The 13,594-nt window shown below is 41.2% G+C and overlaps 2 protein-coding genes across 2 annotated transcripts in view; one reads left to right on the plus strand and one right to left on the minus strand.

The window, feature by feature from the left end:
* Positions 1-1,070: 1,070 nt before the first annotated feature.
* LOC102300639 (histone-binding protein N1/N2) lies at positions 1,071-5,437 on the minus strand. The gene is made up of 14 exons (XM_005935674.3): positions 5,298-5,437; positions 5,058-5,169; positions 4,417-4,497; positions 4,230-4,330; positions 3,752-4,147; positions 3,561-3,649; positions 3,395-3,471; positions 3,227-3,300; positions 2,531-2,719; positions 2,289-2,452; positions 1,693-1,764; positions 1,530-1,607; positions 1,326-1,453; positions 1,071-1,243 (listed from the first exon to the last, which is right to left on the minus strand). The coding sequence occupies exons 2-14, from the start codon at positions 5,156-5,158 to the stop codon at positions 1,237-1,239; spliced, it is 1,557 nt and encodes a 518-aa protein (XP_005935736.1). The 5' UTR covers positions 5,159-5,169; positions 5,298-5,437; the 3' UTR covers positions 1,071-1,236.
* A 4,690-nt stretch (positions 5,438-10,127) lies between these two features.
* The window catches only part of prdx1 (peroxiredoxin 1), a 5,775-nt gene continuing 2,308 nt past the window's right edge, over positions 10,128-13,594 (plus strand). Inside the window, exon 1 of the mRNA XM_005935673.2 lies at positions 10,128-10,259. The gene's annotated coding sequence lies outside the window, so the exon portion shown is untranslated. The remainder of the gene's footprint in view (positions 10,260-13,594) is intronic.

Here is a 13,594-nt window from a genome sequence, read left to right on the forward strand (position 1 = left end):
GGCTTTAATTAGCCATGGTGATTATTGCTATTACTATAATTAGCTGCATGTGTACCTCTTCTTCTCTGGCAAATGAAGATGTCTTCTCCTATAGGTCTGTCTTCCCGTTATTGTTTACCTCACAGGGGGAAGAGCTAGAAAAGAGTGCTATAGATTGCTGTTTAATGAAACCACCAAGTGTGAGCAGTCATGTCTGGTTTAGACAAATCATTACAAACCATCTAATCAGCTGCATCAAGTCAGAACATCTCCATACACTATCCTCAATGAGCTTTTAACTCTCATTGAACCCATCTACAGTCATGTCCTTAAGATAATGCAACAAAAACGTGACAATGCTCATCAGAGATCAGGTGTTGCTGTCAAGAAGCCATTTTTAAGGGAGGGAAACAAAAGGATGAGGTATGCCAAATTTTACAAATATATAAGAACTGGATTAAAAGTCAGTGGCAACAATTTTATGGAGTGATGAATTTAATTTTGAACATTTTCAAATTGTCAGTTTGTATAGGAGACCAGGAGGGAGGTAAGGCAGTGGGTGTCTACAGCCTTCTGTAAAACAGCGGAGGCTGTGTCATGGTTTGGGGCTGCATTTCAGCCAGGGACGTCAGGAGTCTTGTCAAAAATTTATGACTGCAGAAATTTTGAGCCACCCTACGTAGAACTAAGCCAGGATGAGTATTGGAAGCTGTAAAGCATAAATAGCATCAGAAGTTTTCAGTAATTAAAACACCAGTGATATTAATCAGGTTGGTACAGAGCCTTTGTTTTTCTAGTGCTTTATCCAAGCGCAGGCTTTCAGTTACTGCACAGCTAAATTTTCTTGTTCGTGTATTCAGCTATCAGCTCTAAGGCCCAGGTTCTTGCATTCTCTTGATTAAACTGCACTTTTGCTCTCACATGGCACACTGAATCCTCTCTTCAGACCACATAGTTAAATACAATAAGTCAGACTGAAGAATGCTGTAGAACCAGTATGACTAAAGGAGCCACTTATGTGGCCAGTACAAACATTTATGGACAGTTCATCAACTGCCAGAAAACAAAACACTTTCATGGCTCCAGTAATGAAGGCTTAACACACAGGTTTATCCAACCATCTTTATTGAATTTCACAGTATAATGTCAAACACTAGAGAACAAACAAACATGTATTTACAACAGCAAACGTGTAAGAGACAGTTAAGAGCTTGTTGTGCTGGTGAATCTCTTCTTGAACGGAGACAAAGTGCAGCTTCACTTACTGAAACAGAGGATGATGGGATTTCAGACAAGTTCAAGGTTGTAAGTAGTAAACGGCACAGCAGACAGAAATGACACCTCACCTTTCGACTTCCATATCATTGGCGTGTTCACCTGCATCTCCATTAGTGAGAAGCTTTTCGCCTGGCTGACTGTTGTCCTGCTTCACCTTCTTCACATCCTCCTTCACTGGACTCTCCTCTGGTTTCCTCTGCAATACACGGCAGCAGTCAAATGAGGCTCACCATTATAGCTACACCACATCAATGCAAGTTAAAAAACCTCACCTTCTTTCTGACCAGGTGGGAGATGTCAGAGACTGCAGCTGTGGAGGTGTTGCCATTGGAAGTGGATGTGCTTTTAATCTATTTGGAAGTTAAACATCAATTTTACAATCCTGTTGGGCTTAAGTTTGTTTCACAAAGTGTGCCATGAAAACTTGTAACTGACCTCTGAAGTGGAAGAAGAGTCTCTGTTCTTTACAGTGGAACCATCACAGGCAGAGGAAGTGGAGCCTCCGTCCTGAAACAGATTGCACATGCAGCTCAAAGAGAAGCCGAAACTTGTGGCTGATCATCCAAACATTTAAGATGGATTAGGATTTGTTTTCAAGCCCCTGGAATTTATTTGTAAATCATTGTGTAGATGGCACTTTGCATGGACCATGGTTTATTGGATTATACAACTTTACAAACTCTGATGCACAGGTATGATGGCGGCTATGCTGTGATCATCTCACGAAAGTCTGTTCACCGGACCTTACAGAGGGAGGTGTGACTAATGATGGATCGAGTTCCCAAATATTTTTCACCAAGTGGTTTACTTGTGAAGACGCGTAGCAACAGAACACAAATAGAAAAACTGAACTTCACATGTCACTGAAGCACCAGCATGGAGCATGTATTTTATGGATCCCATTTAACAACTAAAACCAAAACAATTCAGGCATCACGCTTTGTGGATAGCACCACTTTAACCAGTGCATACTGATCGCCTATGCTCTGATGACCGTCCTCCAGCTAAATCAAACTCCATGCCAAACTCACCAGTGCATCCTTCACAGCCGCGCTCGCTGTCTTCAGGCTTTCAGTGGCGTCCTCCACCTTCTCCTGGATCTCTGGCAGCAGAGCTTTGAGCTCCTCCAGCTCCTTCCTCTCCTCTGGCAGAGCCTCTGGACCTTCGGCTTTGTCAAGCATCTCCTGCAGCTTGTCTGGAATTGTATTAATAATATATTAATTATTGCATTGATTCTCTGAAAGCTAATTTCACTCCAGGAGCCGATGCTTACCAAGCCTGTTCTTTATGATAGAGATTGAGCTCTTCAGAGACTCGATGGCCTCGCTGTACTGCGTGTTCAGGCTATAGGTCACACCGAGCTGGTAGTGAGTCTCTGCCAGCAGGCGGCTGTCTGAGTCCAGGTGCTTCACCTGCAGCTTCAGGCACTCCTGGAAATCCTCCAGTGCTTGTGGATAGTTCCCTGAAAAAGAGAAGCAGCAAATCAACACCTGACATGTAAAACAAAAAACAAACAAACTCTGCATTCTCAGAGTTTCGTCCACTGTTCAGGGTCAGCAGGCATGGACACTGCAATGAGCTGAGAACAGTACAGACTTCATCAGCTAAAGATTTGATCTTTAAGTGGTGATGCGACCGAAAAAAACCTGTTCTGTAACTACCGGGTGTGGATGTGAGCATCCACTCAGAAAACTAGCATTTCAAAAAGTTGAAGCTGAGACATTTTATGGTTCAACTAATTTAGGCTGCCCCCAAGTGGGCAAACAGCACAGTGGCAGATTTAACTTTTTAGCTGTGTTGCAACCAAGAGTTAGGTACACAAATCCGAACTAAAGAAATCTCAAGCTGCTCAGACTTTGTCCTGACAGAAACTGAGCACCGCTGCAAACACAGCCATCAACACAGCCTCAAGCTCATTGCAGCAAAGAGAAAACAATGATTATGTGCAAAGCTGCACATTTGTTCAGACCTGATTCAGCAGAAACTTCACCCAGTTTCAAATGAGCCTGGGCTGCCATTAGCTGATCCTCCTTCGTCTCTTTCCTTTCATAAGAACAAAGAGGAAAAAGGTTACAAGCTTGAAATGCAGGTGCAAAATGATAAGATAAAAATCATGGCTCTGAAGTGTTTCCTTTACCTTTTGTAGATGACTTTGGCCACTTCTAACATCTCCCAGGCCAGCTGCAGGTTACCCACCTCCTCATCGTCACTGTCCTAAAAGAGGAACACAGACAGAAAACATGAAATTCAAAATTCACAGTCAGCTGAGTCCTTTTTTAACATGCGAGCTGTTTGTTCAGTACCTTCTCTCCAGTGGCATCTCCTTCACCCTGCTCCTCTGCATCACCTTCCATTTCTACATCATCGCCACCTTCCTCATCTTCCTCGCCATCTACAAGCAAATGTCATGAGTTTAGATACACTGCTCTGCATGCTTCAGCAGCTAACACTGCCATTACCAAGCCAGGATCAGGACAGGAGGAGCAAAGGTCACCTGCTTCCTCCTCAGCAGCTGCTTCTTCCTCTTCAGCAGCAGAGTCCATCTTCTCAGCTGGCTCCTCTTCTTTAGCAGCAGTCTTCTCCTTCTTAGCAGCGGCAGAGTCCCTCTCCTTCTCCTTAGCAGCAGATTCAGAGTCGTCCTTTGCATCCACTTCCTCCCCACTCTTTTCCTTCTTATCTTTACTTTCAGATTTGCTTTCATCATTCTTATTGTCCTTTTCAGCCTCCCCCTCTACTTTTTCTGTGTTTTCCTTTTTGTCACCAGCCTCGGCTCCTTCAGTCTTCTCCTGTGGATCCTCACTCTGCTTCCCTTCAACCTTCTCCCCGTCTTCAGTTTTCTTCTCCGCCATGGCGTCGTACACCTGCACCCTCAGCTCGTCTCTGGTCTTTTCTGTTGACAGCAGAACAGTTGGGAATGATGTGTGCACATTTAGATTAACTGTAACGAGCCAAATATCACATTATTCCCTTACCGTCTACATTGTCTGTGCTCTCAACATTGGAGTCTTTGGGTTTCTCTTCTTCCTCCTCCGGCACTCCCTCTAGAGCATTACCCAAGACCGAGTTCTCCATCCTACAACAAGTCTGGCAGTCAGAGCGGCCCCTCCATCCTCACCTTAAAGAGCTGGACTTTCTCATGTTTAAACCTGATTAACCTACCGTGCCAAATCCAGGAGAGCTTTGCCATACCAGAAGAAAGCCTCGCCACATTCGTCCGCTGTGTCTCCAAACTCTTTAGCCCTATAACAACAATTTACCATTTATTTTAGAGTGAAAAGCAGGCATCCATTACTGCTCACGTGCTGCTTCAGAACAAATTAGAAAGATTCGTGGAGTTAAAAAGCTAGGCATATAAAAAAGGATTAGCAAGTGAATTATTCAAACTAGGTTTAAGCTTAAACAATAAAACAGAACCTAATGGAAATGAAATATATAAATTAAGAAAAACACTAAGCTAAACTAATGTCACTGCTTTCTGCTCACATGCAAAGAACAGCTGCAGGCAGTTTGTGATTTGCATAAACACGTTCAAGTTCATTTTCAAACACCAGAGGGGAGAAAAAAAAAAAGCGGCCGTTTTGCATTTGCACCAATCTGCACACCTGCTCAGAATCAGCCTGCACGAGGCACTGTCACCTATAAACTCTTCAATCATGTAAACAGTGAAACACACGGTTTAGTTTTAGGAAGCCCAAGTGAGCGTTTTAAAAGTAACCACGAGGGCCACTTTATGGGCCCTTTGTGGGACCGTTTCACGTTCAACCTCACTGAAACTCCAGCGTGACTTGAGGGTAACTCACAGCATGCCGCTGGCCTCCTGCAGGGTGCTCACAGCCTCCACTACCTTCCCCATCACCAAGTGCTTCTTGCCGGTACCAATCAGCTTGTTGGCCTCCTCCATGTTTACAACACCTGACGGAGAGAAACAATCGGTCAGCTCAGCTCCCTGCCTGGACTCTGAGCTCAGGTCAAACTGTACCTAGGCCTTTGGTACCAGTTTGTATCGTTTAAGTTTAAATAGCAGAGAGGCCACCACACACCTTTGACGGGGAAGAGCAGTTAAAATAATAATAATAAAAAAGACCTCCGGCGGCGCGCGCGTCCCAGCTCGTGTCTCGTGCCGCTCAGACTGACTGTGTTCCGTTGTTTCAAATTGGCGCGAAATACCCCTGCTCCTTCCGGTCGCTTTCCTTATTTGTAGACCCGCGCGGGAAAATTCTTAAAGGTACAAAGTACTAACAAGAGGACTGCAAGTACCGCTGCTACAGTTACACGCATTACTACCTCAAGTACTTCTGCTGCTATTGTTATACTGCTCCTTGTATTACCACTCCTATTCATTATACTGCTAATCCTTCCAGTGCAATACTAAAAACAACAATTGAAACTGTTATAATGAGTACTGTTGATGGCAGCCCTGTTATTATTGTACACACTGGCTTCCCAACAACCATTAATCTTTAAGAGACCTTCAGGAAGTGTTCCCTAAAGCTTGTCTGGGGATCTTAAGGTCGTTTTGCAACACTTTTAAGAACCTTTGGTCATTTTGTTTTTTATTTCTAGTAATGTCACCACTAAAACAACAACAAGAACAACAACACAATTACAAAATATTAAATAAATAGGATATTTTGAAGAAAATGTCTTCAAATATGTAAATTACCCACACAAATGTGACATAAATGTTACATGGTTAGATCAGGTCAGAGTTATTTCTGTGACCTGCTGTTTAGTGTGAATAATGTTTTTTTGTCTTAGTTAATAGACAGCGGCATCACAGTAAAAAAAAACAAACAACTATGATTGAAATAAAACGTACAATTATTGAGTCATTTATTGGATCATTTTGCAAAGGTATAGTATTTTACTATGTAAGTAAAAGTAAAGAAATGTAGGTGATCATTTCTTTGTTGTAACAATGTTTTTTAGCAATAAATCCTGTAATGTTGGAAATATTGTTTATTTTCCCCATCAGTGGTGCCACATTTGTAAGGAAAATGCATTTGTTGGTTGAGTGTGTGGGTATTTTATCTGCCAAAAATCTTGTTCTTCTATTGGCTCTTGTTTTGAGCTTCAGATAACCCAGATGCTAACACTTCGGTGCCTGATTAGTGGCTGATTAGCGCTGTTCATTGATGAGTCCAGTTTCTGCTTACAGCTGTTGGATGGTAGGGTCAAAGTGTTGAGATGTTGTGGAGAACACTATGCTGATGGATGCACCAGTAGGTTAACAGCTTTCGGTGGAGGCTGTGTGATGGTGTGGGGCAACATCTCCCTTACTGGAAAAACCAGACTGTCAACATTGCAGATGATATCAATGCAGAGAGATGTCAAGATGAGATTTTGCAACCAATAGCAATCCCATATCTCCACAGTCTAGGACTGAATTATGTCCTCCAAGATGACACACGCCAACCCCACCGAATGCTTGTGGGATCAGCTTTGACATGCTTTTCGTATCAGAGTGACCAACATACTCTCTTGAAGAATGGGACGCCATCCCACAGCACTGTGGGACCTAGCTGGTGACTAGCAGCAGGTGATAGGCTTTTGTAGCTGTGTATGAGTCTTTCACATACCACAGAGGATGCTCCTTGTTAAATAAGTAAGTGATTAAATTGTCCAATATGTGTTGTTTCTTCTGGTTTCAATCATCCAATTCAATACCAGACAAAAGCAGACAGCAAAACTCACATACTCAACTCTGCTGCTCAACCCATAAATGCAACAAAAAATGCAAGTTTTTACTCATTTCTAATGTTTCTCAGAGTTGTTCAGTATAAGGGTAACTGTTTAAGGATAGCCTATCTAGTAGAATTTGATGGTGCTATTGCTGTGTTTTAGTTTCACTCAGCATGTATGTAAAACAGCAGTACACACTGCTGCCATGTCCTGCTGTGAGAAGCACTAATACTCCAGCTCCCCTATGATCGCCTCCTGCTGACTCCAGTGTGCCGCTGCCTCATCAAAACAAGTCTGGACCTGACAACAAATCAGCATCATACAGATATATTTCAAATCATCCTCCCCTAAATACCTGACAACGTTGGTGAAGGGGGAATTTGGATTTCCATTACATTATATTTTTAAACAAAAACAAAAGAAAATATTGGATGAAATATGATTATTCAGTTTTAAAAAATAGTAAAAAGTACTTTAATTACATACAAAAAGGTTTATAGTGGTCATTTATGAGCTTTAGCGATGCTACTAGGTTGAGTTTTGTTCACACAGAGCAATACTTTGTTTCCACCTGTATCTTGTCTTTGTAAGTGGCTAAGCTAAGTGAGTACTGAATCCACCTACATATCGCACAAGCTAATAATCTTTTCATCTAACTCGCTAAGGAAGATCAAATGATTTTCAATGCATTTCTTTAATGCCATGCCCTGATACTGAGTCATTGGAAGTAGCAGAACTAGAAAAGCTTTTCTTTCCTCAAAGTCTGCCAATAACGCCAGATAACCCTAAATGAGCTTTACTAAACTGTACTAATTTAATAATTGTGGATTAAAAGCACCAATCATTTGAAGCCATTTTTCAGTCCATCGTCACATCTGTGACTGCTACAGCTGTTTTGTTATTCAGCACGGCTGAATGAAGCTGGGATGAGAGCTGTGTGAGAGCCCTTCAAACATCAAGCTGCTTTGGAATCACTAGGGGAGCAGATGTACTAATTATGGGCATATTGTGAGACAGGAGATGAACACAGCGCAGTGTTTGATCATTAGCCCACCGCAGTGCTTCTAACAGGAGGTTATTGTAGGCCCTCCCCTCTTATTTAGCCCTTGATGGAGCTCCATGGTAACAGTGTGCAAAGACACTGCTCGGTGACAGCGAGAGGCTGAACTGACAGCAGCCTCTGTAGGTCGACTGAGGTGAACTAACGTAACCTGAAAAATAGAAAGAAGAAGAAAAAACACACACTGTGGTTGGTTTCCTGAGTTTAAAATGAATTTAATGATATATGTACTCAGAAGGTTTTAGCCAAAATGTTTAGGGCACTGGCATTAGACTCACTAGTGTGAGAGAAAACATTATTTCATTTAGGTTTCCCAAACAGGAGACAATACACTTTTTTCAGTACACTATTGGGGCATGAATAAATAGGTAAACAGGTGTTAACAGTAGCACAGATTGGGCTTCTTTCCCAACTGGTCGTGGGAGATGGCGGCCCCTCTCCGAGCCTGCTTCTGCTGGAGGCTTCTTCCTGTTGAAAGGGAGTTTTTCCTCACCACTGCCACCAAGACCGTGCTCAAAGGGGGATTGTGTAATTGCTCGAGTTTTGTCTGTATTACTGTAAAGTATTTACCTTATAATATAAAGTGCCTTGAAGCAACTATTTATGTGATTTAGTGCAATAAATAAAATATATAAATATAAAACTAGATTGAATTATTCGGGTGTAGAGTTTGAATTAATATCATAATTAAAACCTGTCTTTGTATTTTCATATAAAAGAATGACTGCTCTGAAAAAGGTCTACTAGCTGAAAACCCCCCAACTCAAAATTAACCACTGTCTGGATTCCTGAAACCGGTTTCTCTTCCCTTTTGTTGTTTTTTTCTCTTCCTGAATTATAGCAACTGTTACACATAAGGTTTGCTGTCACACGTCAATAATACTTTGGTGTAATTAGATTACACCTTGGTACCCCAGGTAACTCTCCTAGGTGTTAGTAACAGTCCCATAGAGTCTGAAACTTTAAGTTAAAAGGCACGCAGAAAACTCGTCCTCTGCAAAGGCTCTGACAAATGCAGTTTGAAAGAAAGTGGTTTGGCTTAACAATCATTTTAATATGCTGCCCATGCTGCACCTCTTCACCATGTTCAAATAAAAATTGGCCTCTAGCTTCTATTTAATCTCCCTGAGAGACAAACAGGTGACCCACAATAGTTCATTTATAGTTTATTACTTATTATTTATCTATATCATATAGCACCGGGCATTTCTTTTTCTTTTTTTTCTTTTTTTTACCTAAATGGACTTGCTTAGAAATGTAAGTAAAATGTAGCAACTTCCTCTTCACAAGATTACAGAAAATACAGACAGCGGAGTCATTCAGTAAATCTAGTGGGAGTGATGAGGAAATTAGAAGGAAAAATACCTTCTGGCAGCTCACTGGATAGAAGCAATAAGATGTTGCAATAATAATTCAAAGGCAAGTCCAGACTTCAAGGAAGTGCTTCTAAAACACATCATGTGTAGTTGAAACCTAAATCGTGAACAGATTTATTGTACTTGGTATAAAACTGGTATATTTACTATTGTTTTCTAGGGGAAGTGTTATTTCTACTTAAAAGAAAAAGAGGAACTTAGCCCTCATTGAAATGAGTCCACAGACAATTAGAAAAAAAATATGCTCCATCGGTTGAGTATCACTAGTTTCTTGAGCTAGTAAGTTACTTTGCATATTACTGGTAATGAGAAAAAAGGCAGCAGAAGTGAGGTGAAGCTGAAAGAGTAATATGATACTATTATTTACTGCTTGTGCATAACAATGGATTGGCAGCACATCGTGAAAGAGGTTGAGTCTTATGATGGAACCTCATATGACCCCTGGATTAAGGAAGTGCCAGCCATTAGACACCTGTTCATTTATATATTTTTAGTTTTACATCAATAATTCAGTGTATTACAGTGAATGGGGATAGTTCAAACACAGAGGGTTAGCTCCTCTGAGATTATTAAACAACTTTAACGCCAAACGCAAAATCTTGAGGTTATTTCCTGGAGGCCAGCCTTTATCTCTTACTCCTCTGGGTTTCACAAGAGCGTGGATTCCCAGAAAAGTCATGAGGAAAGGAGGGAAAAATGCAAAGTCATGCTACATAAGCGCAAGCTTCACATTCTGTGGGACTGACTGAAGTGGCTTCAGTTCACGTTCTGAGCGCAGTTATCGCGAGATGTGAGTCGTTTTATAAATTTCCCCCCCGAGCCCGAGTCTCTTACCTCCTGCACTCCGTGGGCCGTGACTGTGTGGTGTGAAGAGAAAAAGCGAGGTATGTGACACTAACGAACATGTAATTGTGTTCTTTAGAGTCTTAACCTTAAAATGACATTTTTTCTTATTGGTTGTGAAGTTTGCAGTTGTGTAGCCGAAGCTGAAGCGATATTTCAACAAGTGGGTTTTTCCCACATGTGAAAAAAAATCGCTTTCAGAAACTCGGAGAAAAGGATGGCTCGTTGATAATTTGTTTCCGTTTCAGTGAACGAAAGAAAGAGCCCGTGTGTGGCTTATTTTAGAGTCAAGGAAATATTTGAGAGTTTTGCTACAGCTGCAAACCAAACTCACACAGCTAACCCAGGTGGGTTAATCCCTGAAGTTGGAAGTTATATGGCAAAAGAAGGGTTAGAAAACAGGTGTGACTATTTATATAAGGAAACACATTAGAGTCGAAGTGGAAGTGCTTTGCGGTTTTATGTTTTTGCCACCTAATGTACTGTGCGCCCAATAATAGGTGTTTGAGCTGAGGTGGTGACCTGCCATGCGCCTTTAATTATACACTTCACTATAATACAAGCTTATACAGTTAAACGGTTTGCAATATTGAAATTTTGTATATTATTGTTCTATCCCACTGTGTTCACAGTGATCTATCTATCTATCTATCTATCTATCTATCTATCTATCTATCTATCTATCGATTCGAGCTTTAATAAAATAAATAAATAAAAAGTGCAAGTGCACTTTTTTTTGCTCTCCATAAACATGAAGCAATCATTTTGAGTAAAAAGCAATTAAAATATTTTAAATCAAAGGTTTATTCATACCAATAATCAATCATTAGGGAAATGTGCCTGGTATAAATTGAATGAATGCATACTAATCAAGTGCATTTTATTTAACCAAATTCCCCCAAATGTAATGTTTTACATTGTACTTAAGTAACACATTACATGGAAGATTTACGTGCAATCAAATTACTTAGTTTGCATTTTGTGTTTACATATTTTTTTTTGAATGTATTAATATATTAGCTAATATTGTGTCTATATACACAGTAGATATACTTAAAAGGAGGACTTAAAAGGGAGCAGCCAAAAGAAGAGGAAGAAGAAAAAGAAGAAGACAGCTGCTGACTGTAGAAATGCCACAGACAGTGGAAACCACAGCTAGATTTGCTCTGCGGAAAAGAAAACGTGCTAACATAACTTATCTCCAGCATCTGTTAGGTTTCTAAGCTTTCCTACTGGCCCATACTGAACAACCTATGCATACTGGTTATATATTGGTTATTAACACTGGCCTAGTCAGTCTCTATTTATAATCACATTGGATAAAGAAAAACAACAAATCCTCCTGTCGGAGAAGCTGAAACTAAAGCGTTTTTAGTGTTGTAGATTTAGGACTACTTCATCTAATGCCAGTTAGGGTTAGGAAAAAAAAGGTGGTTTGTTTTCACTTCATTGACTGATTTCTGTGTTATAAGCTCCACACATCATATCACTCAGGCTTACTTATTTGGATTATTGAGCATGCATCAAGAAATGCATTCATTGTTTAAAGGACCTTGTCAGTGATAAGTGTATTTAAACTGAGCTGGTTGGTTGACTAAAAGATTCATTTGTAACTACTTTGATTGTGGCAAGATTTATACTTGGGATGTGCGCCACTTGTCGCCTAGGCAACTAATTGTCGTTGTTGTGACTAGTCGCTACCAGACTTACTAGTCTTATAATCTAACTGTTAAAATTTTAATCGATATCCAATGGCAGTAAATTATTGTCCTAATTATTATGCTGCCTTCTACCACTAGATGGTGCATAGATCTTTTAATCTAGGTCTCATCTTTTTGTTAACACTATTAGAATGAGATTGTCGATACAAGCAGCCAAAATTAGTTTTCTCCAAAAGGCAGATGGACTCTGCCTTAGCGATAGGGTGAGGAGTTAAGTCATTTGGGAAGGTTTCAGAGTAGAACTGCTACCCCTCCTTGTAAAGGAGAAGGCTAAGGCTGCCACCTTGCTATCTAATAAAGCTGCATTTTGAGTTTACGTTTGTCTGAGGATTCCAGCACCTCTTGACAGTATGACGTGACCACAGAATGGACCCAGCAAATTTAGTAAAGAATCGGCAACAGGCATCCTATCTGGGTGAGTTGACGAGGGAGGAAGCTTGGTGTACCCTGGCTCTAGGGGGGCCTCGTAGCATCCAAGCTGCAAGAGTTACTGCCTTTCCTTTGCTCAGTTCCCCAACGATAACAGTTGGTGGGTTTAGTCTGTCATCACTGCCACTAACTCTCCAGCCTCTTTGTCTATCTGCCCTGTCCCTGGACCAATTCCCAGAGTGGGGGCAATTAGGGTCCAGCCTGTCCCTTCACCAGTTCCTGTCCCCAAGGAGAGAGTGGTCAGGCTTCAGCATCAGCTTCAGTCACCAGTTCCCCACCCACCCCACCCTGAGCAATCTGGTGCTGCTCCAGAAGTCTCAGCACCATCTGGTCCTGGTTCTGAACCCGAGCCAGAGGTCACCACATGGTCTAGTCCTGAACCCTGTCCAGAGCCCAAAGGTCCGGGGCAGCGGATGCCAGCACCTGAGCTTGAGCCAGTGGGTCCTGTTTGGTCCGTGCCCGCAGTGTGCGCTCCGTTGTGAGGTCCTGCTCCTTCCAAGCTCGCCACCAACCAAGTGGCCAAGCCTCCCATGTTGCCTCAATCGTCTCCCATTGAAGCGCGACCTTCAGAACTGCTCATTCTTTGTTTTTGATTTGGACTAAACTTAGAACTGAGTTGACTAATATTGACTTAAAGAAACCTAGGTTAAGTGTAAAGGAACTAATGTGGGTTAAATGACACAAATACGGATTTAAAACCAAACCTGAACTGGAAAAAGGGAGAGAATTTTACTTTTGTTTTTTGTCTGCTTGTTTTATTTAATTCCTACAGTGCCACTGTATGAGATTCCACTATAGCTTCTGTTTCTTGAAGCTGGTAGGACATTTCTCTTAATTGTGTGCTGTTGTTCTTCTTTTCTCTCATCAGGTTTATAATCTGCTGCCGTGCTTGACCAAACATTATTCCCCAACCTTCATTTATAATCTGAATGTTCTGCTGGTGTTGCGTATTTTTAATTTGTTGGTCTTGTTTGTTCATGAGAAATTGTGCATTCCTTCAAAGTGTTCACTTTGGGCTTCCAAAAATCTCTCCTGTAGTTGAAATTTCTCTTCTTGGATTCATTTAATCCTGTTTTCTAGATTTTGATTTTCCTTCCTACTTTCACAAACGCCCTTTGGATGGATAAAACACCATCTGGGTAATTTAGCCGGAGAGGAGAACCGGTGTAAACTTTATTTTTTGTGACGGTACATACATACAACATAAAGAATAACATATATATATA

Source organism: Haplochromis burtoni, unplaced genomic scaffold (assembly GCF_018398535.1).
Source record: "Haplochromis burtoni strain Fernald_Lab_line unplaced genomic scaffold, NCSU_Asbu1 Contig_199, whole genome shotgun sequence".
In the NCBI taxonomy this organism is placed as follows: Eukaryota; Metazoa; Chordata; class Actinopteri; order Cichliformes; family Cichlidae; genus Haplochromis; species Haplochromis burtoni.